General features: G+C 44.4%; 1 protein-coding gene across 4 annotated transcripts in view; it reads right to left on the minus strand.

The window, feature by feature from the left end:
• Window positions 1-22,048, minus strand: part of PDE1C (phosphodiesterase 1C) — a gene marked incomplete at both ends in the record, with an annotated part of 532,083 nt that overhangs the window by 457,540 nt on the left and 52,495 nt on the right. For 2 of the 4 annotated variants that reach the window (XM_082632883.1, XM_082632882.1), the window contains one exon: window positions 3,988-4,539. The exons of 1 other annotated variant lie outside the window; for it this stretch is intronic. In XM_082632883.1, the coding sequence (XP_082489009.1) occupies window positions 3,988-4,072 (85 nt within the window). Of the gene's footprint in view, window positions 1-3,987; window positions 4,540-20,293; window positions 20,381-22,048 lie in introns of those variants that run through there. One more of the 4 variants, XM_082632881.1, reaches the window with a different exon arrangement.

Raw genomic sequence — 22,048 nt, forward strand, 5'->3', positions numbered from 1 at the left:
AATCTGAACCACAAGTCTCTGAGCCAGATGCCTCCCCTTATCCCAGACATCCATTTAACAGAGAGAAGTTCTTTCAGGAGCCCTCCAAGGAAACGTGATTCTTGACCTTGTCACAGGGGTGGGTCACGCCTCCCTTTCTGAAGAACCCTCAAGACCCCCATTGTCCTCAAAAGCTTCTCCTGGTAAGAATCTCTTGACTTGCCAGGACCATAACATAAATTCCTTTAGTCAAGTTCTTTGACCTGGAAATTTTACATAATTAACAGACTGGAAGAGAAGGTGATTCTTGATGACAGAATGTCAGACACTTGAGAAAGGGAGTGATCTGGGCACCAGGATCTCTTCAGGATTCTTCTCTCACGTGGTAAGAGGGGGACTGTCCACTTATTCCACCCTGCTGAAACCATGGGACAAGCTGGCGACCATAGGCATGGGCTACAAGATATCTGTATGTCCTGAAATCAAGTCCTACCTGCCACACACTGACGTTGCAGTAATATGAAGTCCCCTGCTCAGAAAAAAAGTCACATAACGTATATGACAGACAGCACTTGCAAATCATACACACACACGTACATGTTTGTATATAATGTGTATTATTATACATATTAATTATATAATTATTATGTGATTAGTATATTGTATAATCAATATATAGTGATTATAATTATATATTATGTATATTAATATATTGATTATATGTATAACTAACATGTATTATGTACATTAAGAGTACAGTTGACTCTTGAACAACTCAGGGGTTATGGTTAGTTGAAAATCTGCATTATAACTAACCTCAGCCTTTCCTATATGTGATTCCTCCATATCCCCAATTCCACATCCGCAGATTCAGCCAACTGCGGATCGTATAGTACTGTAATATTTACTATAGAAAAAAATTCTCGTATAAGTGGACCTGCGCGATTCAAACCCACGTTGTTCAAGGGTCAACTGTACTTGCAAATTAAAAATAAATGATGAAATTCCCCCAGAGGAAAAACATACAGGCAAAGAATGTAAAATGGCAATTTCACAAAAGAAGTGAAATAACATGTGGAAGTAAGATACTACCTTCCACCTCTCAAACCAACAGCTTTTGAAAAATTATAGTGTCCAGTCTCATGAGAGTGTGTGAGCACCTGATATGCTGCCGATGGGAGTGTAAGTTGGTATTTCCAGAGGGTAGTTGAGCAATATGTTTTAAAATCCCTAAAAATATACATAGTCTTGGACCAAGCAATCGTACTTCTAGAAATTTATTCTCAGAAGTACTAATGGATGTACTCAAAGATTGAGCCTGTTTTCATTGTCTATTATGGTAAAAATTAAAAGCAACCTAAATAGCCAACAATAGAAGATTTTTTAAATAAAAACTTTGTATATAGCTTGAAACAAAGCTATTATGATATTAAATAACATTACCAAACATTATGACTGCATTTTGTTAAAAAAACTGTGTATATACAAAAAAAGTACTGGAAGTCTATATAAGAAATATTAATAATGTTTAGCATCAGGTGATAAAATTACAAGTGATTTTCTTTCTTTCTTTTTGATTATCTGTGTTTGCTAAAATGTCTATATTGGCCTAAAACTTCTAAAACGTCTCTTATGGCATTTAGTAGCTTCTACTTTGTAAAATGTTATGTATGAACACATCGCAGCACCTCAAGAGTACAAATTCCTTGAACACTAGGTTCTAAGTCTGATTCATCATCATAAACTCCCCATGATATTAGCTTAGGGCCTTGAATAATTACAACAATTACCATTTATTGAATGTTTGCCATATGGCAGGCACTGTACTAAATTGTATCTTTTAATACAATAAAATTCAATAAGCATTTTTTGAAGAAAGGAGGAGGGCAGATGGAAAGGAGTGAATGAATAAATGCCCAAAGATCTGAAACAAGCTGGCAGCTCTCTCAACAGGAAGTGACCTGCTCACTTTTGAGGTCCCTTCTGACTAGCAGACCACACCAATGTGCCAGACCATTTCCTCTAGTGAGGATGGGAGCAAAAAGAGGGGCAGGGAGGGCTACACTGTAAACCTGGGTTTTAGAAGCCACACTTTTTGGAAGATAAGATTTCACAGGGAACTGCCAGGTAAAACTTCAAAATCATTTTTGGGAGCTTCCTTATCAGATTCCAAAAAACTAATATTAAGACGGCAAAGCCCTTTTAATGCATCACTTTTGACCTTGGCAACCTTTAATTCATTCCTACAAAAACTCCCAAGCACCCACCATCACCATTATGAAGGATAAATTAGACACAGTCTCATCCTTAAGGAATCTGTAATGCAAGAGGACAACGAATAGTTGCTGAAATAAGTGATTCAAGGCCGGGTGTGAGCTCTCACAGAGGACTAAGAGGCTGAGAGGAGTGCAGAGGGAGAAATTCTTTCTAATGGGGAAGGAGAGCAGAGGAGGTGGCAAGTGAGACCCAGGAGAGACAAGATGTCTCAATGCAGAGCTGGGGGAAATGGCACTCCTGGCTGAGTGAACAGCCTGAGCAGAGGCTCTGAGGGGTGGGATGTGGGCAAACAATCATGAGTGTGTGGAAGAAACAGGTTTGAAGTGACCGTTGAGGCAGGAAAAGCAAGTTCAAGCCAGAATGGAGAGGCTTGGGAAGCAGGCAAAGGAGTGTAGACTTAATTCTGGTAATACTTGTTCAGCCCATGCCCCCAAATCTTGGGCCACTTCATGAGAAGGAGCAAAAGTGGTCCAGAGATGAGCTCCTGTCCATCAGCCTCTTCTTGCCCCTGGCAAATTCCTGCTACACTTCCAAAAAGCACATTAATACACCCCTCACTTTCAAAGGCTCTGGGGTGAAGTTCAGATTTAAAGCCATAGTGACCTGAGCACACACAGAAGTAGAAATGCTGAAGCAGCTCCTTGACACCTGGCTCTGCCCTGCCATTCTCCAAACTCTGACATTCCAGAGAGGAAGCTGCCCTGGCTTAGCCCATCTCCTGGGAAGATGAGGAGGCAATCCCTGGACCAGCTGGTGTGCAGCAGAGAATGGGCAGTAAAAGCACCAAGAACTGATCTCATCAAATTCAGCTTCCAGAGGGTCAAGCCCTGTGGTCCTGCTTCCTCTAATAGCCATGAAGACACCCCCAGCCCCCTCTGGTACCCCTCTTGGTAAAGGGTTTGGGAAAGGAGTCACTAGGAGTCCAGAGGACAACAGACAGATTTTTCTCAAATATTTCAGCAGCATGATACATCCTTCCCTCCCTGCCTTCTCTCTCTCTCTCTCTCTCTCTCTCTCTCTCTAAATGTGCCTCTTTTTCTGTTTTATTTTCACTCTCTCCCTCCCTCCCTCCTTCCTGTCTCTCTCTCTCCTTGTGTCCCTTTCTCTTCTTGCTTCAATTTTTGTAGAACCTATCTTTCAATCTCTTTCTCTGAATCTATCTCTATGTGTCTGTCTCTCAAAGCCTCTGCCTGTTTCTATAACTGCCTCCACGTCTTTGACATTCTATCAGTCAGTCTCTGTCTTGGCATCTCTGACTTTGTATTTCTGACCTGCTGTCTAGATGTCTCTGTCATTCTGTCTCTCTATGTGTCTCTGTGTCTCTGTCTTAGTGCCTGTCATGCCCACGTCTTTCTGTCACTCTCTCTCTCTCCCGGTATTTTCATCTCTCTGCCTCCACATCTCTGTCTCTATTCCTCCTCTCCCGGCTTGTGTTACTAAAATCGCAGAGAGGAAATCGAGCAGTTCCAAAAGCTGTGACCCTAAAAAGCAGCTTCAGCGGGACGCCGGGTTAGAGCGGCGGGAGGGGCACCGCGGGGACAGCCCCGGTGAGGCGGCCGGGCCACACACGCGACTTCGCGGCCCCGTTGCCGCTCCCCGGGTCTCCCGCCTGGCGAGCGCCTCGCCTCGCCTCGCCTCGCGGCCCAGCCCGACCCCGAGGACCCTCGGCGCCACCGGCGAGGGGGTTTGCCCCAGCCGGGAGTAGAACAACAGAGGGCGGAAAGTTCTCACCGATGGTGAAGCTGTAGCCATCGATGCTGAAAGTGGCACTCCGGCATTTTTTGAAGCCCTCTTTCCTGTTGCTGGCGTCCGTCATGGCTCGGCCGGCGGCGTCCCGGGGTCCCCCGCAGCGGAGCGCGCAGCCCCGCGCCGGCGCCCCGCTCTCGGCCGCGTCCCCTCCTCCGGCGCGCCGCGCGCTCTCCCCGCTGGTCCGCCGCTCGCTGCGAGCGGAGCGCTCCGGCTGCAGGCGCCGCGACCGCGAGGTCGACTGACGGACGCACTAGGCACACGGCGCAGCCAGCGAGCGTAGCAACTGCTCCATCTCCAGTGCCAGGTTCCAGACACCACGAGAGGATTGCTAAGAAAGGCAGGCGACGCGGACCGGTGCGCGTGGATGCAGGCCGGTGGGTGGGTGGGTGCCGAAATCCCTGTCTTTGCCACCCTACTCCCTGGGAGCCGCTGAAGCCGGCACGCTTCAGGCACGCCTGTTTTCTCTCAGCTTCGCCTTCCCCTCTCTGGAGGCTGGTGGGGTTTGGGGACTCTAGGGAATGGCTAAGATTTGGCGTCGGCTTCTTCTAGATGTTTTCTCTGGCGGACAAGAGAGCTCCCAAAAAGCACATCAACAGATGGAAAAGCAAACATCTAAGCCGGTCAGATGCCGCCAAAGTTTGCTCCAAACAAGGAAGTCAGGCAAATCGCCACGCCCACTTCCTCCCAGCAGCTGTCTCCCTCACTAGCCTGGAACCCCGGTAAGATTACCTCTTGGCAGTCCCTGGCCAGAAGGTAATTATCAAAGTAACCCATATTTGTGGCTAAGCTCTTACACACAGAGGCTCTAAGATGTGCAAGTTCTAGTCGATTCCAAACGAATTGTCCAAGCTCTTTCCAATTTGGTTTTGACAAATAGAGACTCCTGGAATGTGTTGCCGAGTAAAGATTCCTGGAAGTTGTGGAGGTGGCAGAAATTTAACCAATCCTACAGCTAACCCCTCTTGTTACAGAAGAGGAAACTGAGGTCGACAGGGCCTTGACTAAGGTCCTACAAGTAAAAAGTGGCAGCGTTTGGACAGAGGAGTTTCACTTTATGACATCAAATCAATCATTGGTCTTTCCAGTACCTGAAATGACTGAGTTAGGCAAGGTTTGTACAAGGGAAATCATTCCCTCCAACCAGCAAGCAACTGCTAAGGATTTACAGCTGCAGTGTTCTGTGTCAGGGGCTGGGGGGCTCATGTAATGAGACCAGAGCTGAGTCCCTTGGTGGAGTCCACGCAGTGTAACACGTGGAATGACAGTGCTACGCTCAGGTTATTAAGGGACTAGAGTTAATTTAACCTCATTTGTCATGATGGAGTTTGACACAATTACCAAACACTTGTCAATACTAACAGAGTCAATCAGGTATATCCCTCATTGTTTCTGAGAGAACAGTGGGTCCACACGTCTTCAGAATCTAACTAAAATTATGTCTTCTCCAAAAAAAAGGCACATATACACACATGTGCAGTATTCCACATGCAATTTCAGGGGACCCATAAAACCCTCAAGCCCACTGGCAACCAGGTTAGTGAATATCTCAGGAACTGAATCTTCTTCAATTTACCATATATTTTTAGAGAAATGGATATTTTTTTAATGTCAGATGTAGTTGGAACGTCAATTATAAATTCTCTCTGGTAAGACCTAGAACCACATTAATAGTTTTCTCGGGTCAGTGGCAAGATTAATTGATCCAAAAGGCAGTGGATGTCACAGACCCCATGTCACACAGAATGGCATGTCCCAGCTTGGAAGTAAGAGAGTGCTTCAAACCCTGAGGCACTCCTTGAGACTGGAACTTGTTACAGCACAAAAGCATGAAAAAGACTCTAGGAACAAACAGACCTGGGTCTGAAATGTGGCTCCACCACTTACCACTTACCAGCTATATGACCTTGAGCAAGAAGCTAGACCTTCCTGAGTCTGCTTTCCTCATCTTACAATGTGAATTAAGGAGAGGAAATGGGTGAAACCTAGGCATGCAGTGGGCCTTCAGTTATTGCAATCACCAGGTGACTCCCAAGTTTCATTATGTAGACAGTGAAGAAAATTCTTCACAGCAATAATATATTTTCATTACTGTTATCATTAATTTTTTTTTTTGGGGCTGCATTGGGTCTTCGTTGCTGTGCACTGGCTTTCTCTAGTTGCAGGGAGTGGGGGCTACTCTTCGTTGCAGTGTGCGGGCTTCTCATTGTGGTGGCTTCTCTTGTTGCAGAGCACAGGCTCTAGGCATGCGGGCTTCAGTAGTTGTGGCTTACGGGCTCAGTAGTTGTGACTCGTGGGCTCTGGAGCACAGGCTCTAGTTGTGGCACATGGGCTTAGTTGCTCCGCAGCACGTGGGATCTTCCTGGACCCGGGCTCGAACCCATGTCCCCTGCATTGGCAGGTGGATTCTTAACCACTGAGCCACCAGGGAAGTCCCTGTTATCATTAATTTTATAAGAAAATTTTATACATAAAATGTTTATATGTATTATATAGAATGTATTTTAAATATAGTACCCCCAAAAGTTTCTTATCGTTCTCATTTTCCTGTATTTCTCCCACTTTCCCAAACCTTCAGCAGAATCACATGCCTTCTTTTCTGGCACTGTAAGTTCCGGAATGAGGATCCTGAAAGCCCTGAGTTATAGTCTCCTATGGTTAAGTTACCAAGAAAAAAAAATCCTAATGTGATGGAAAATTTTCCCTGAGTGAGTGAAATTACAACTTGGTATTTAACCACTCTTAGCAGAAAAGCTTTTTGAAATATAATCTATAAAAATAATAACAATGTGATCATTTATCTGTCCCCTAAAGACTGGTAAAAATAACTTGCCTGAACAATTAGAACTGTTTTTAAATCGCTTCTCCCCAGAATCGTTCTCTCTCTCCCTGTTTTTAGAGATTGCACACCTACAGAACCACTGAATGCACTGCTTCAAGTGCAAGGTCTGAAAGCAGCCTTCTCAGTGTGGGGCTCTTACACGAAACCAAGTGAAGTCGAGTGCTGACGTTACACAAGCCGAGGAAGAATGAGTTCAAGACTAAGATCAACAGAAGCATTGCTTTTGCTTGTTCTTTCAGAAATGCTCCATTAAGAATGCCTGTGAAGTAAGGAAACTAAACCAAGATACCCAAGCAGATGGGTGAATCCTATGCTCTTATTGTTAGAGCAGGGGTCAGCAAACAGACCTGCAGGTCAGATCCAGCCTGTCACCTGTTTTTGTAGAGTCTTCAAGCTAAGAAGTGATTAAGTGATTGAAAAAAAAATTCAAAAGAAGAACATGTGACACATTAAAACTGCATGAAATGCAAATTTCAGTGTCCACAAATAAAGTTTTATTGGAACATAACTACGCTCATTTATTTACATATTGTGTATGGCTGCTTTGAAACCAACAGGCAGCGTTGAGTCATTGTGCCCAAGTCTGCATGGCCTACAAAGCCAAAAAACGCTGTCTGTCCCTTTACGGAAAATGTTTGCTGACTCCTAGATTATAGTAAATATCTCACACCTGTCCAGGCTTAGATAACTTCTAGTTTTATTATATTTACTTTAAAATAAGTTTGGAAAATCATTGATCTGCTTTTAATTACTGGAATGGATTCTAACAAGGAAGGCACAGCAACAAATGCTTGATGAATGAAAGAAGGAAGGAAAGAAACAATATACATAATAATAGTTTGCTCCAGTTATTAGCCAAGATTAATTAGGTTAGAATTAATTTCTCCCAAGATAATGCATGACCCTGGTTTCATCCCAAGAAAGCAGAATAGGAACTGAATTCAGTACCTAAATTAGTTCATAGCTCATGGAACAAATAATGTCCTTCAAACTAAACAACTATAAAGGAAAAATTTTAATCTGGCAGGATACTCCTCTGACTCAGGTGCTAATATCATGTCCTTTGATACTCCTTGTGAAGGGGCTGATAACTGTTTCTATGTAAGAGAAAGAGTGTCAGTGGAAAGTACTTATTGTTCATTGGTTTTAAACCTCTAGAAAAAGATGAGCATATATATATGTGTAGCATATGTTATCCAAAAAGTCCATTTTCTAAGAAAATAACTTTTTATTTGTCATACCAAAGAGAAGACAGCTACTCAGCACTTCATTAATGCATTTCAACCGTTCTCAGATAGGAAGCCATCTACCATTTGGAATTCTCCCAACAGCCAATGGCCCAAGAATTGTAAACCCAAGTTGCCCCAATAAGAGCATTGTTTATACCCCTCATGGACATCCTCAGCTCTCTGACAACTACTCCAGTTTTGGGAGAGGACCCCCTTGCATTCACATCATCACAGAAACGGCTACAGGCAATGAAGTTTCTGAATTGCAACCCTGTTCTTCTGGCTGTAACTGGTACAGTCCAGATAAGGCTAATGAGTATCTTTGCTGCGAGTAGGAATTGTGAGAGGTGAAGAGAAAGTTCTAGGAAATTCTAGTCGCAGTTCCAGCCTGCATCTAAAAATCAGCTCCTCCCAAATTCTATGAGATGCCCTAGTACCTTATACTACATTCCCTTTTTGTGAGTGACCCAGCATAAGGGAGTTTCTGCTGCTTGCAAACATGAGTCCTAACTAATCCATCAAACACGCTCCCTTTCAAGGAGAGAAGGAAAAAATAAACAGAGAAAGAAAGGGTGGAATTAAATTAACATTACTGAGTGCCAACTATGTGTTAGGCATTGTGCTAACCAAGAAACAGTCCTTGCCTTTGAGGACTTTACAAGAAGAGAAAGTCCCAGAACACTCTCTAGAACCAGGGGTCCAAACAAGAGAGCAGTCTCAGAAAATCTGTATCTATGGAAGCGACTCCCTTCAGCTGTCACTAACACCCTTCTCTGTTTCATTTTGCTTCTACCTTATTGCTTCTCTAGAGCCTACTCTTTGTTTCTCGTATTAATTAGGCCCAGGGATGGCAGCGACTATCTAAATAAACAGAGAGAATAAAAAGCAAAGTGCCTACACACTTGAGGGTCAGAGAAAGTTCCCAGAAACATGACTCGAAAGCCCTGATGAAAATTACAGAATTCTATTTGCACAATGAGGCAATTTTTCTTTGTGATAGGAATGGCCACTGTCTATTTTTCAACTTTTTTTCTAAGTTTACATATCATTAGTGCATCTGTGAAAATGACTATTTTTCTATACCTGCCTTCAGTGTCTCAAAAAATCCTTCCATGTCTCAAAAAATATTAGCTGAGCAATGCTTCCCCCATAACATCAGGAGCAAATTAGAGTAAATTAATTCTTTTTTGCTCTAAGAATTTAGGGAGAATTTTCTGGTAGCCTTTGTAGTTACGAGATTTTTAGAACTGGAGACACTCTGCAGTGGACGTGGAGAGACCAAAATGATGGTCTTGAATTTCTTTTCCATAATCCTGAATATCAAGCCTGGACTATTCTTTCACCCTCAGCCCACCTAGTTTGCCTAGGGACCTCCTCCTCATCCTTCAAGTCTCCACTGATGTCCCAGGTCCTCCAGAAAGCATTTCCTGCCTGCCTCTTCTGGAGGGAGGTGGCCACTCCACTGTAAGCCTCCCCTGGACCCCATTCTGCATCTCCATACTAGAACCATCACACTGCACTCACACGGCTTGTTTGCACGCTGGTCACCCCACAAGGATATAAGCTGCTGGTAGCAGGGATGGGTCTTCCATCTCAGCCCCAGCAGTGCCTGGCACAGAGTAGGCCCTCACTAAAACATTTGATCAATTAAGGAGTGAACACAGATGTAACATGCAGTGCTGCACAGCCAGCAGGTGACATGATTGGGGCAGAACAGTCATTCCCTCTCGCCATTCACCCTCTATCTTCCTCTGTGATGGGCTTTGGAGCCAGCTCATAATAAACAGGTTAACAACATTTAAAACTAATAAATACAGGGAGATCAGCTTGGTGCTTTGTGACCACCTAGAGGGGTGGGTTAGGGAGGGTGGGAGGGAGATGCAAGAGGAAGGAGATATGGGGATTTATGTATATGTATAGCTGATTCACTTTGTGATACAGCAGAAACTAACACACCATTGTAAAGCAATTATACTCCAATAAAGATGTTTTAAAGAAAACTAATAAATAAAACAAAAAGCTCCTCTGTTTGCTAGCTGTGTGACCTTGAGCAAGTTGCTTAGCCTCTCTGAGTCTCGACTTTTTTCTTCTGTAAAACGGAGATGTAATAACTACCTTATAGGGAATATGTGAGTTATACCGAGATAAGTTAAAGACGTTCCCTGAACCTGACCCATAGTAAACTTTCAATATAGGGTGTATTGTTTTTTTTTTTTATTTGGCCACACCGTGCGGCTTGCAGGATTTTAGTTCCCCTACCAGGGACTGAACCCGTGCCCTTGGCAGTGAAAGCGTGGAGTCCTAACCACTGGACCACCAGGGAATTCCCATCAATATATGTTATTTTTTAACATCATCATCATCACTAGGACACTAGGTCCCTTTTGTGCTTGTTTCCTGCATAGAGTGCTGGAGATAATGCATACTCAGAGGCAAGAGGAACGGGCTCAGAGCTCACTCACCCTGGGCCCAAGGCCCCAGAGTATCAATCACCCCGTGAGCAATGGAGCCAGAGGTTCTAAGCCTCCATCACTCAACTGAGCTGCAGACACCCACGGGCTGCCTGAGAGCTGGAGTCTGGAGCATGGACAGGGCCTGGCTCAGAAAGCACCCTCAGGAAATGCTCAGATACTCTCCCACCCACCAGCCTCCATCCCCCTCCCTGTTCCATGACACTTCTGTCACCTAGGCATCACTGCATTTAGTGGACATGTTGTGGCCTTCATCTTCTCAGCCTCTTGTCAGCGTTTAACTCTGTGGACCACAGCTGCATCATTTAGGATTTCTTTTGTTCCCTGGGCATCCAGGGCACAACCTGCTCCTGGTTTTCCCTCTAGCTTTCTTAGCCACTTCCTTTACTGTTGTTAACCAGAGAAGCTCTTATCCAGGAACCTCTTCTCACTTGATTCCCTCGCTGCTGAGCAAACCTCTTCACTCGGATAGCTCTGTTAATGACTCTCAAGTATCTATTTCCAGCTCAGATCACTTCCCCAAGCCACAGGGTATCTCCTTTCTCTTCAGAAGGTCCTATAGGCACCTAACCTCGACTCATCCAAATCTGAACTCTTCATCTTCCTAATCCACCTCCAGAGTTCCCCTGGGGTGTTGGAGAAGGGGGATAATGCTTCCACTCCCCTTCCCAGGTCAGGCCCACCTTTATCACCCTCCTTCGAATTTCTTCTCTGACTGATTAGGGTTCCAAGGCATTCCTCAGGCCAAACTCACTAGGACAAGGATCTCTGCTAGGAAGAGCCACCCGGCACCTGAGAGTTAGAAAAGGGTCCCCTTCCCCTGGGGGAAGCAGCCCAGGCAAGGACAAACACAGAGCTTGGTGAGTGGACGTGGGCTGAGTGTTGCTCCCATACTGTCCGTGTAGTCCTCAGGCATTTTGGGGTTCCTCGCCATAATACCTCCAGAATATCATCAAAGCCTCACTCTTAACCTCCAATCGCCCCATCTCTGTAAATGGTCCCCATCTCTGTAAATGGTCCTCCCGTGCACTCTGCCATCGGATCAGAACCTATGAGCCATGACTGTCCCCTCTGTCTCCTCATTTAAATAGCCACGAAGTCCTGACAGAACTACCACCTAAACGTCTGGCATCCACCCACCCCTCTCCATGCTCCCCCTCCGCAGTCCAGGCTACACTGTCTCTCACGTGAACTGTCACAACAGCCTCCTAACCCTGCAACCTGCTGACATTCTTGCTCCAAGACTTTGTCTATCCAGCAGCCAAGATGACCTTTTTAAGCAAAAATTTAGTCCTGTCCTTTCTCTTTCTAAAACACTTCAGAGACTCCCCATCGCTCTAGAAAAACTCTCAGAACAAAGTAAAACCTCTTAGAATAAACTAACAGAATAAACACTTAAAAGTTAGTTAAAACAAAGAAACAAACAAACAAACAAAAAAAACCCACCTCCTTACCTTGCCTCATAAGGCCCTACAGAATCTTGGGGGGAACTGGGAGTGGTCCAGGGGAGTATAGGTGATACTGGGAGAGGTAAGTCCTGAGTTAGATCATGAGGGACCTTGGTTTTCATGATGGGAAGTTTGGACTTTCCCCTATAGAAAGTAGAAAGCATGAAATGCTTTTATAGGAGATGGGGACTCTCAGGAAGGGAGTGGGAAAGTTTGACAGGGTAGGGAAAGCAGCAGTAAAGACAGGCTAGTTCTGTGGGCAACTGCAGCTTAATCCTCTACAGAACATCAGGAGCCAGTGTGAGGCACCTGCCTCAGCTGTCAGCCAGAAGAGAGAAGGAGCGGGGCACTCCCTCAGTCACTAGTGAAGGGCTGCTCCCAGAAGACACCAATTCCCTGGCACAGTCACCCCCTGCTGTCTGCAGGGGATTGATTCCAGAACCCCCGTTGGATGCCAAAATCCTCAGATGCTCAAGTATCACATAAAAGGTAGAGCATTTGCATATAACCTACACACATCCTCCCATAAACTTTCAATCATCTCTAGATTACTTATAATACCTAAAACGATATAAATGCTATATAAATAGTTGACTGAGCATGGCAAATTCAAGTTCTGCTTTTTAGGAACTTTCTGGAATTTTTTTTCAAATATTTTCGATATGCTGTTAGCTGAATCCACAGATGCAGAACCGTGGAAAGAGAAGATGAACTGTATTCCTGGCCTCCTGAAATGGCAGCAGAGCAAAATCTGGTGGACAGATGAAGGTTGCAAGCAAAGAAATGCCAGTTCAGCAACTGGGAGTGGTAAGAGCATGGGACAGAGACCAGGCCTCGACAGAATCTGCTACATTGCGCTCATCTGATTTGCTTTGTATAAAGAAGACTCTAACTACAGTTGCAGAGAACAAGCCAGAGAATGGGCATTTGGGTGTTTCATTTTTCATGCACTTTGACAGGTAGAGAGTGCATGTGAGGGGCAAGAGGATTGTGATGGCTAATTTTATGTCAACTGGGCCAGGCCATGGTACCCAGCTCTGTAGTCAAACATTCTGGATGTTTTGTGAATATCTGGGGTGGTGGGGGGCGATGAGATTAACATTTAAATCAGTGGACTCTGAGGAAAGCTGATTACACTCCATAATGTAGGTGAGCCTCATCCAATCAGTTGAAGATCTTACTACAAAAAAGCCTGACCTCCCCCTAGCAAGAAGGAGTTCTACCAACAGACAACCTTTGCACTCAAACTGCAACTCTTCCCTGGGTCTCCAGCCTGTCAATCTACCCTGCAAATTTTGGACTTGCCAAGCCTCTACAATCACATGAGCCAACTCCTTAAAATAAACCAACCTCTCTCTGGAGAGATAGATAGATAGACAGACAGACAGGTTGATAGATAGACGGATGGGTGCATCCTGCTGGTTCTGTTTCTCTGACTAATACACAGGTAATAAGAAGGAATTCGGAGAAGATGGGAAATGGATACTAGTGGCCATCAAGCAGCTTGAGAGGACCCAGGAATCAGAGAACCTACAGGGATCATATTCTACACCTCAAGGAAGGTCTGAATGCCAAGGAAAAAAAAGTCATAGATGCCCCGGTGTGTTTGAGCCGTAATTTCTTCTGGCAGCAACTATCTCTGACCTTTACTTAGCATGCCATAATATTACTCAGTCCCTTTGGGTCATCCAAGTATGCCTCACACTAGTACCCACTGCTCAGTAAAGATGAGGCACAGATGCTTCAATACTGTTCACAGCAGCGGTTCTCAACAACAACAGCATGCTGAAATCACCTGTGGAATGAGTCGATCATATAGACATCAGGGCTCACCAAAACAGATTCTGATTCACTGGTCTGAATAGGGATGGGAGGCTAAGCACTGGTATTTTTTTAAAGCTCACCAGATGATTCTAGGGAGAAGCCAAGGATCAGAACCACTGCCAGTTTGCAACATTCATCCCAAATACTCCTGGTCTATTTCCATCATGATGTTCCTATCTGGCTCCTGGTCTGAAGCCCTGTCTTCCTCGCAAACCCCACCATGTGCCATTAGCGATGTATTTGGCTTTCCTGCTTGACTGCTGACTTTCTCTCAAGGGCTTTGCTTAGATGTATCAACTCTTCTCAGTTCAGATTTCCTTGAGAGGATTCTGACATTCTGTGCTTCCTGAGGACCAAAAGAAAAACATACTAATATTTGCTGAACTAATATTCCTGTGCCAAATACTGTATTAGTTTGTGTAGCTAATTTCTATAACAACTATCCAAAGTGTCAGTGGCCTGACACCACTTAAAGGTTTATTTCTTGCTCATTACAAAGCCCTATATGCAGAGGGCAGGGAGAGATTGAAGAAAGAGGCAGACCACTCCAGACTGGTGGGTGGCAGGTTTAGTAAACAAGGGAACTTTCTTACCAGGCCTGTCTTGGGCGGCCACGAGATGAGTAAGTTTCCGCACACACCCACTTAATCTTAAAAAGTTTATATAGAGGACTCAGCTGGGTTCAGTCACATACACCATCCAGATAGTCTCAACACCACCTTTCTATCTTAAGGCTGTATCCTTAGAGAAGCTTCTGAAAATGCAGAAGGCAAGGGGCCAAGGACAGGGGAGGTGGTGGGGAGCCTCCAGTTGCCTGGGTCCAGCTCACAGGTCAACCAGCCGTCACATCTCCTCGATGACCTCCCCCAGGAGCCTGGAAGAAAACACATATCCCTTCTTCCTACATTCCATTAGCCAGAAATTAGTCATACGGCCCCATCAAACTGCAAGAGGGGCTCCAGGAAATGAAATTAGGAAAGAAAAGAGGGTTTGGTAAACATGTGGATCCGTTTGAAACCCTACCCTCTTCACCGTTTTGACCAAATTTCCAATTCACCAGGTGCAGACATAGTACACCAAAGGCTGAGGGAAAAATCTGCCCCCAAATCACAGCTGTAACATTTCGGTCTGAAGTTGCAAAAAGTACCTAAGCCTACCGCCATGATATATAAATTAAAACTTTGCCCCAAAAAAGAACACCTCTTTTTCATGTGGCCTGATGTTGGTATTATCACTTACAGAAGGTTTAAGAGTATAGATGAAAACACACACACACACACACACACACACACACACACACACACATAAAAGAGTATAGACAATTTCAATAGTACATTATAGCTCTGGCTTTAGTAAGCAAGCCAAAAGAATAATTCATTAATAGTAGTTGAAAATTACATCATCTTATGACATATGATTTTTTCCTTTCTGTAAATAGAAAACATAAATATATAGAAATACAAAAATGTCAGTATGTTATGAGGCAAGGGGCAAAACAGAGAGAAACTCGGTGAAGAATCTTCTGTAGGCCAGCAAAATCTGCCACATCCAAGATGTCTGATGAGGCTCTGGGGAATAGGGATTAGAATAAATAGAGAGCAGCCAGGGTTACAACTTGCACAGCAACAGGTCCCAGATGGATAACTGTTAAAGGTAGAGTCAGCACGCACCTGCACTTGAACGTGGGGAAGGGAGCATGGTTTCTTAGAGGTCTAACATAGTGGCCTTAGGGATCTAACAGCCACCATGTGCCAGGCTCTGTGCTAAGTATTTTACGCATGCATCTCATTTCAAGCCCTCCAATAACAAAGAATGGAATTATGGTGTCAGATTTAGTTCGAAAATCTTTCTTACTGTGGTTCTGAAATCCCTGGAGAAGGTTAACTCCTCTCAGTGGCAACCTTGCAACAGAATCATCAAGAGCACCAAGAACACTGGAACCAAAGAGAACAGACAGGCAGCTCAAAAGGGGATTTCTGACACCAGAGTGGATCCAACTATTTGTTGGAATGACTTGTAATAGAGAGTTTCTCCCCCATCTGTTGTTCACTAGCAGCTAAATTCATCCAGGACTTTGTTCTAGCTTAGTGATTCACTTCAAACAGAATTAACAAACATGTCCGTTATCACCAGCAAACACACACCCACACAGATATACACAGCTAGCTACACACACACACACACACACACACACACACACACACACCACCCACACTTTGTGTCCTGGATGTGGTCTCTGCTGCTGATGATAATGATAAGGATGCTGGGGTTTTGGAGAAAATGTCACAGAAAAACATCGCTGGTGAGAGTAAAAAACCATAAGAAAAAGAGCAAAGTAGGATACAATATGGTCACAACTATGTAAAAAATTCACTTCAGAAAGACAGGGAGAAAACATACCAAAATGGTGATAGTGATTACAGTCTAGTGCTGGAGTTACAGGTAACCTGGTTACCCAGAGGCAACAAGTTCAGGCTTATCCTCCCACCCAGGAACCTTGGTAGAATTTAGTTTCTTCTTTTATGTGTCCTCCAAATTTTTTATTCTGCCCATTATTAGAAAAAAAGAAAAACATTTAAAAAGTCAGTTGTCGGGAATTCCCTGGAGGTCCAGTGGTTAGGACTCGGCACTTTCACTGCATTGGCCCGGGTTCAATCCCTGGTTGGGGAACTAAGATCCCACAAGCCTCAAGGAGCAGTCAAAAAAATAAAATAATAATAAAATAAATAAAAAGTCAGTTGTCAATGCAAACGTGGGTCTCTAAATTATTTCCTGTATTTGTCCTGTTTTAAAAATTTTATGATTTAAAAAACATATTAAAGTAAATTATCCTGAGCCAGATCAATGACCCGTGCCTAGACTGTAAGCTTCATGAGGGCTATGTTTGTTTTGCTCACTGATGTATTCCAAATACCTAGAACAATCTTGGCACTGAGTCGGCAGTTAATAAATACTTGTTGAATGAATATTCTGGTTCTGACAGTAGCTTTAAGAAGAAACATGGAAATTAACATGTCAGCCTTCTCAGTCAAGGATGTGCTCTAACCAGCCTCCCTGAATCAGGATAAATGGTCCATCTTTACCACCAATTGCGTAAAGGAGAATTCATATTCATTGTCTAAAATCTCTTGGGCTCCTCTTCTCAGAAGAGATTTCATTCTTCCATCATACCAGGACTTAATGGAAAAGTCCTGCTATCACATTATCAGTGACACCTTATTTACTGGTACTTTACAAAATATTAGGCATGTTCACTACACAAGGCAACCTGGTACAAAGAGATTGTAGTCTTGTGTAGTGGAAATTCTAAATTACGATCTTAAATTATAAAAACCTTCATGGGTGGGGAAAGCACAAAGTCTCTACATTGACAAGATGACTGAAACCTCAGAATCACAAGCTCATTTTTCCAGATGTTGATTATGCTGCCGCCCAAAAACTCTACCAGAGAATCAGACAGTCTGTATTATCATGACAAAAGAAAGCAGTTATGTTGGCAGCAGGTGGGAGTATTAACGATTTAATGCTGAGATGCTTTTGTCAGGTATTTAAGTTACCAAAAGGCATTTTTTAAATTGTGATAAATTCTTACACATACATTTGGCAACTGAATTTCTAACAAAATGGCTCTCAGGCCAACAAAGGGCATTTGAGAGAATGGAAGCAATTTGGTTTCCTCTTTTCACATGAGTTGCCTCTTGGCTTAATTAATCTCCCTGTGATTTTGAAGATATCCTCCAAACCACAAAGCACTGTCACTGACACACGGCCTGCATTCAGCGAATGGTTACGGGATTGACTCAAAATGTGTGACAACTGAAGCAAATCACAAGAAAATTGAATTGTTGAAGTGTGCTGGAAATCAAGACCAGTTGTTGGAAATAAGAAGTGAAACAGGTGTTAACTCAGTGGTTAAATTCAAAGAAGAGTCAGTGGGTCCTCATTTTCAACTCCTGTTTGTCGAGGTCCTCACTGTGGTCCAACCACTGTGACAGACCCTTTCATCTCCAGAAAGAATCTTAGCCCTCACAACAACTCCCATGTTGCACATTAAGAAACTGAGGCCAGGTGCAGAAAGCTGGATGTGACATCTAAATGGGGACCAATCTGACTTCTCCCCAGACCTCCATCCGCCATGCTAGGCTGCCTGTCTTCATCTTCTCAGAGGGTGCAAAGTTCCAGACACTCCCATCTGTGGGCCCTTCCACCCATTATTACTTTTTCAACCTCCCCCTTGTTTAATCAAGTCCAAAGAAATACATAAGCAGAGAGGAGACAGGTGCTAGTTAGAGGCCACAGAGTAGGCCCTATTCCTTTCCCATCTCCCACCTGGAATACAGAACTGTGCCCTTGAGCTGTCCTTGAGGTTTCTGTCCCTGGGAGAGGAGTCCTTAGCCACCTCCAAGCCTCTCCCCCAGCCCATCCTCCAAGTACCTTATGTGGTCCTGGTTCCCATCCACAATACTGGCCAGGCCCCAGCCGCACTGACCACCTTCAGCTTCCTGCTACACAAGGGGAAGTGAGAAAACCCAAGCGTCATGAAGATGACTCACCTAAAGTCAGCAGCCCCTTAGAGGACTGCAGACCTGCCTCTCTGATTGATACCCAGATGGACCCTGGAAACCACTTAACAGGGACTCTCCTGGGAAGATGGGAGGGAGATCTAGTTGCCTCAAAGGAGTGGCAAGGAGAGAGGAAGGGGAGAAAATGCCAACAGTACCCAGAGGCCCAGTGTCCAAGCTCCACAATCTACCTGCCAGGCTCATTGTCCCTGCCTTCAGGCAGCTCACTGTCTAGGTGGACTGACCCACAAGTGAACAAATGATAACTGAACATGATGCATAGACAGAGGGACGTCCAGGAGGTGGGGGGAGCCCAGCATGGGGCCGTTAGTCCAGCCCACAATTTCCTGGAGGAGATAACATCCACACTAGTCTCTTTTTTTTTGAGATAAGAGTGATAAAAAGAGGTGAGCAAAAAGGATAAGGTTTCTGTTTGTCTTTTGTTTGTTTGTTTTTATAACAATATTGGTGTCATTTTCACCCTAACCATACTCATTTTCATCCGACCCCACTCATGTTAAGGCAGTAAAACATCAACGATGAATAGCACAAGTTCTGAAGCTGACCTGCCAAGGTCAAATCCTGGTGCTGCTCTTACTGGCTGTATGCCCTTGGGCTTTGCCTCAGTTTCCTTATTTGACTGCTGTGAGGACTAAATGACTTAACACATGAAAGGTGCTTAGAGCAGTATCTAGCACAAAGTAACCACTCAACAAATATCAGCTGCTGTATCATGTCACTGTTACTTTGTTTTCACACCTTATGCATTTCGGTGCACTTTGGCACAGTAGTAACCTGTGAAGGGTCGGAAGTCATAGGTAAAGTGACAGGGTCAGAGAGGGAAACAGGTTGTCCTAACAACTAGTTAGCGCAGTTCCGGAACCAGAACTTCTGACAGCCCGTGTTATTTCTAACGCTTCACAACACTTTATAAAATTGTTTTAAAACCCTGAACTCTTAACACAACATTGTAAATCAACTATACTTCAATAAAATTTTTTTAAAAAACCCTGAGCTCTTAGATGAAAGTTCCTTTAAAAGCCTTAATTTTCACAAAAACAAGGAGGGAAATGGCACTAGGAGACAGTGTGACTGTCAACATTCAACAGATTGGAGGACCCCACACCTAGGGTTAATTTGGTTAGAATCCAAACCAAACGTCCTTCTGAGTGTGATAAAAATCCATGCAAAGTCTCACGGGGTTCCTCTGTCCAACATCCCCCAAACTGCCACAGCCCACAGCACCAGGAACCTCACTTTGGAAAACACAGGCTCTCGCTCCCCTGCCCAGGTCCTTAGGGCGCCGTCCACACAGCTGCGCTTACCGACAGCACCGCTGGGGGGCGCCTGTGTGCTGGCAGGACTCCGAGCACAATTTCGGGCTGCCCCTGGTCTCTTCTCACCGGGACGAAGGGACCCCCCCCCGGGACCCCCCTCCCCACCGACTTAACTGGCAGAAGTGATCAGGGGCAAGGGCGGTGAGCACAGGAGCAGGAGTAAAGGCGAGAACTCATGAAGTGATTAGCCATGAGGATGCTAAGATGGACCACATTTGCTTGGATATTTTTCCATAGGGAGAGACAGCGTGGAGTCCTGCATGGTGGCCTTTTGCGTGGCCAAGAGACCTGCAGGAAGCGCTGCATTGTTGCTTTGGTAAACGCTTAGGAAACTCCCGAAAGACGCGGCCGGTTCAGTGAGAAGGGCTCGGGACTAAGATTCAGAAGACGTGGATTCAAACCTAGCTTCTCCATGGCTGAAAAAAAGCATTAGCACTCTGAGTCCCGATTTTTCCATCATTTCACTGAAACTGATAGTACTGGTCACTTCTGTGTTCCCTTAAGCTGTTGCCAGAGCTGAGGAAAGAAGAGTGTTTGGAGGATTCTGAACCAAGTCAGGTGCGCACAGGGGGGCTGACCTTGCTCTCCTGCGTCTTCGAGTTTCTCCTTGGTTTTCCCCGGGCTGTTCCACTCTTCTTCCACGGTTGTCCTCCTGGCTCCTGCCTCTATCCGCAAAGAAAAGAAACGTGCCCTGTCAGCCACCTGAAGATAACCAGAGGAGCCCATCCTCGCTGACCTCTCTGGGGTGTCTGCTGCAGTTGACTAGTTCTTCTGCCTTCACTTTTGACTTTGGGTCTTCCTGCACTCCCATGCCCAGCTCCCTCCTGGCTGGCCTTTGACCCTCCTCTGCACCCTAAACACTGGTGTTCTGTTCCAGACCCTTTTTCTCTTCTCACTCTCCAAGTGATGGCATCCACCCCCTCGGGTGCTACTGACTCCTAATCTCTTCAGCCAACACAGGAAGGGACTGAGCCATCTGGGCAATGGGCAAACCAACCCTGGAAAGGGACCAGCTGGAAAAGTGAGAGGAGCTTCCTCCAGACACTTGGGACGATCCCCACAAGTCATTTTGGAGGAGGCAAATATTCCTGCATCTTGACAGCACTGGTCCAGAGGAGACAGGAATAGGAACACAAGACAAACTTCAGTATAGAATATCACTTGCTGCAACTCTGTGAGTAGTTATAATGACTCCCATTTTTCAAGTGGAAAAATAAACTCAGAGAGGTTGAGTAATATGCTCAAGGTCACGGAGCTCATAGAGGCAAGTCAGGGTTTGAACATGGGTCTTCAACAGGTCTAGCGCACTTTCTTCCTCTCCGCAGCCACCCCTCTGAATACGAAGGCTGGAAAGTTAAGTCCATTCTAAAGTGAAGATACTCCTACAGAAATTTTTCTTAAGATGGTGTTTAATTGCACGGATTTTACGATGACAAAGCAGTTTCTCTGTTTTCTATAGTTTTTATGCCTCCTGAGCATAGATAAATAAAACATAATTTACATTTTATTAACCCAAAATCCTAATGAACAGGATGGGTAAAAGACCATCCAGAATGCCATGGCCTTGGACACAGAGCAAAACTTCCCTACTCACAACTCAGCCAACTTGTGATTTTAAGTCAATTCTATAATAATTTTATCATTTTAATAATTTTATCATTTTAAAAATGATAATTTCCCAAACAGTTAATCTTCAACCTGCTAATTGGCAGATTACTGACAGACTCTTGTCTGTAGTGACATGCCGTAATATTCACAAATTTGGGGGGTCACTGAGACTACACAATGTATAGTATATTTTGAGAATGACAATTGCTTGTGTGTTGTGAATTTCAAGTATCATGCTTGTCACAAATAGCAAAGATTTTGTAAGAATGGAATGGGGTTTTCTTGTTCGGTGCCTTTTCAGACCTGTCTGCTACTTTTTTCTGTTCCTCTTTGTTAATGGATTTGCTTTCTTGATGGAAGAGAAGAAAAAGGTGGAGTTGAAGGTAGTATGCAAGTAACTGTTCTAGAAATATTGTCAGTCTTGTACGTGCCTGCCCTCCAAGAGCAAACACACACAAACATGTACACCCATAGTCCTGTACACATTCACACAATACATGTTTCATCTGGATGTTAATTTTCACATATCTTTGTCAATTTAAATATGTTTAAGGAAAATCCTACCATTCATAGGACACTTTCTGGGAGAAAAAAAACTTTGAAACGTGAGGAAAGAAGCATTTCTTGAGCACCTACTAAGCCACTGGGGCTCTGCCTCTTACTGTCACCGCAGAGCTCCATCTCACTGAAACCCACACCTCCAGCCAGGTAGGTGTCATAATCCT

The sequence above is a fragment of the Mesoplodon mirus genome, assembly GCF_964341445.2.
Source record: "Mesoplodon mirus genome assembly, chromosome: 9".
NCBI classification, from domain to species: Eukaryota; Metazoa; Chordata; class Mammalia; order Artiodactyla; family Ziphiidae; genus Mesoplodon; species Mesoplodon mirus.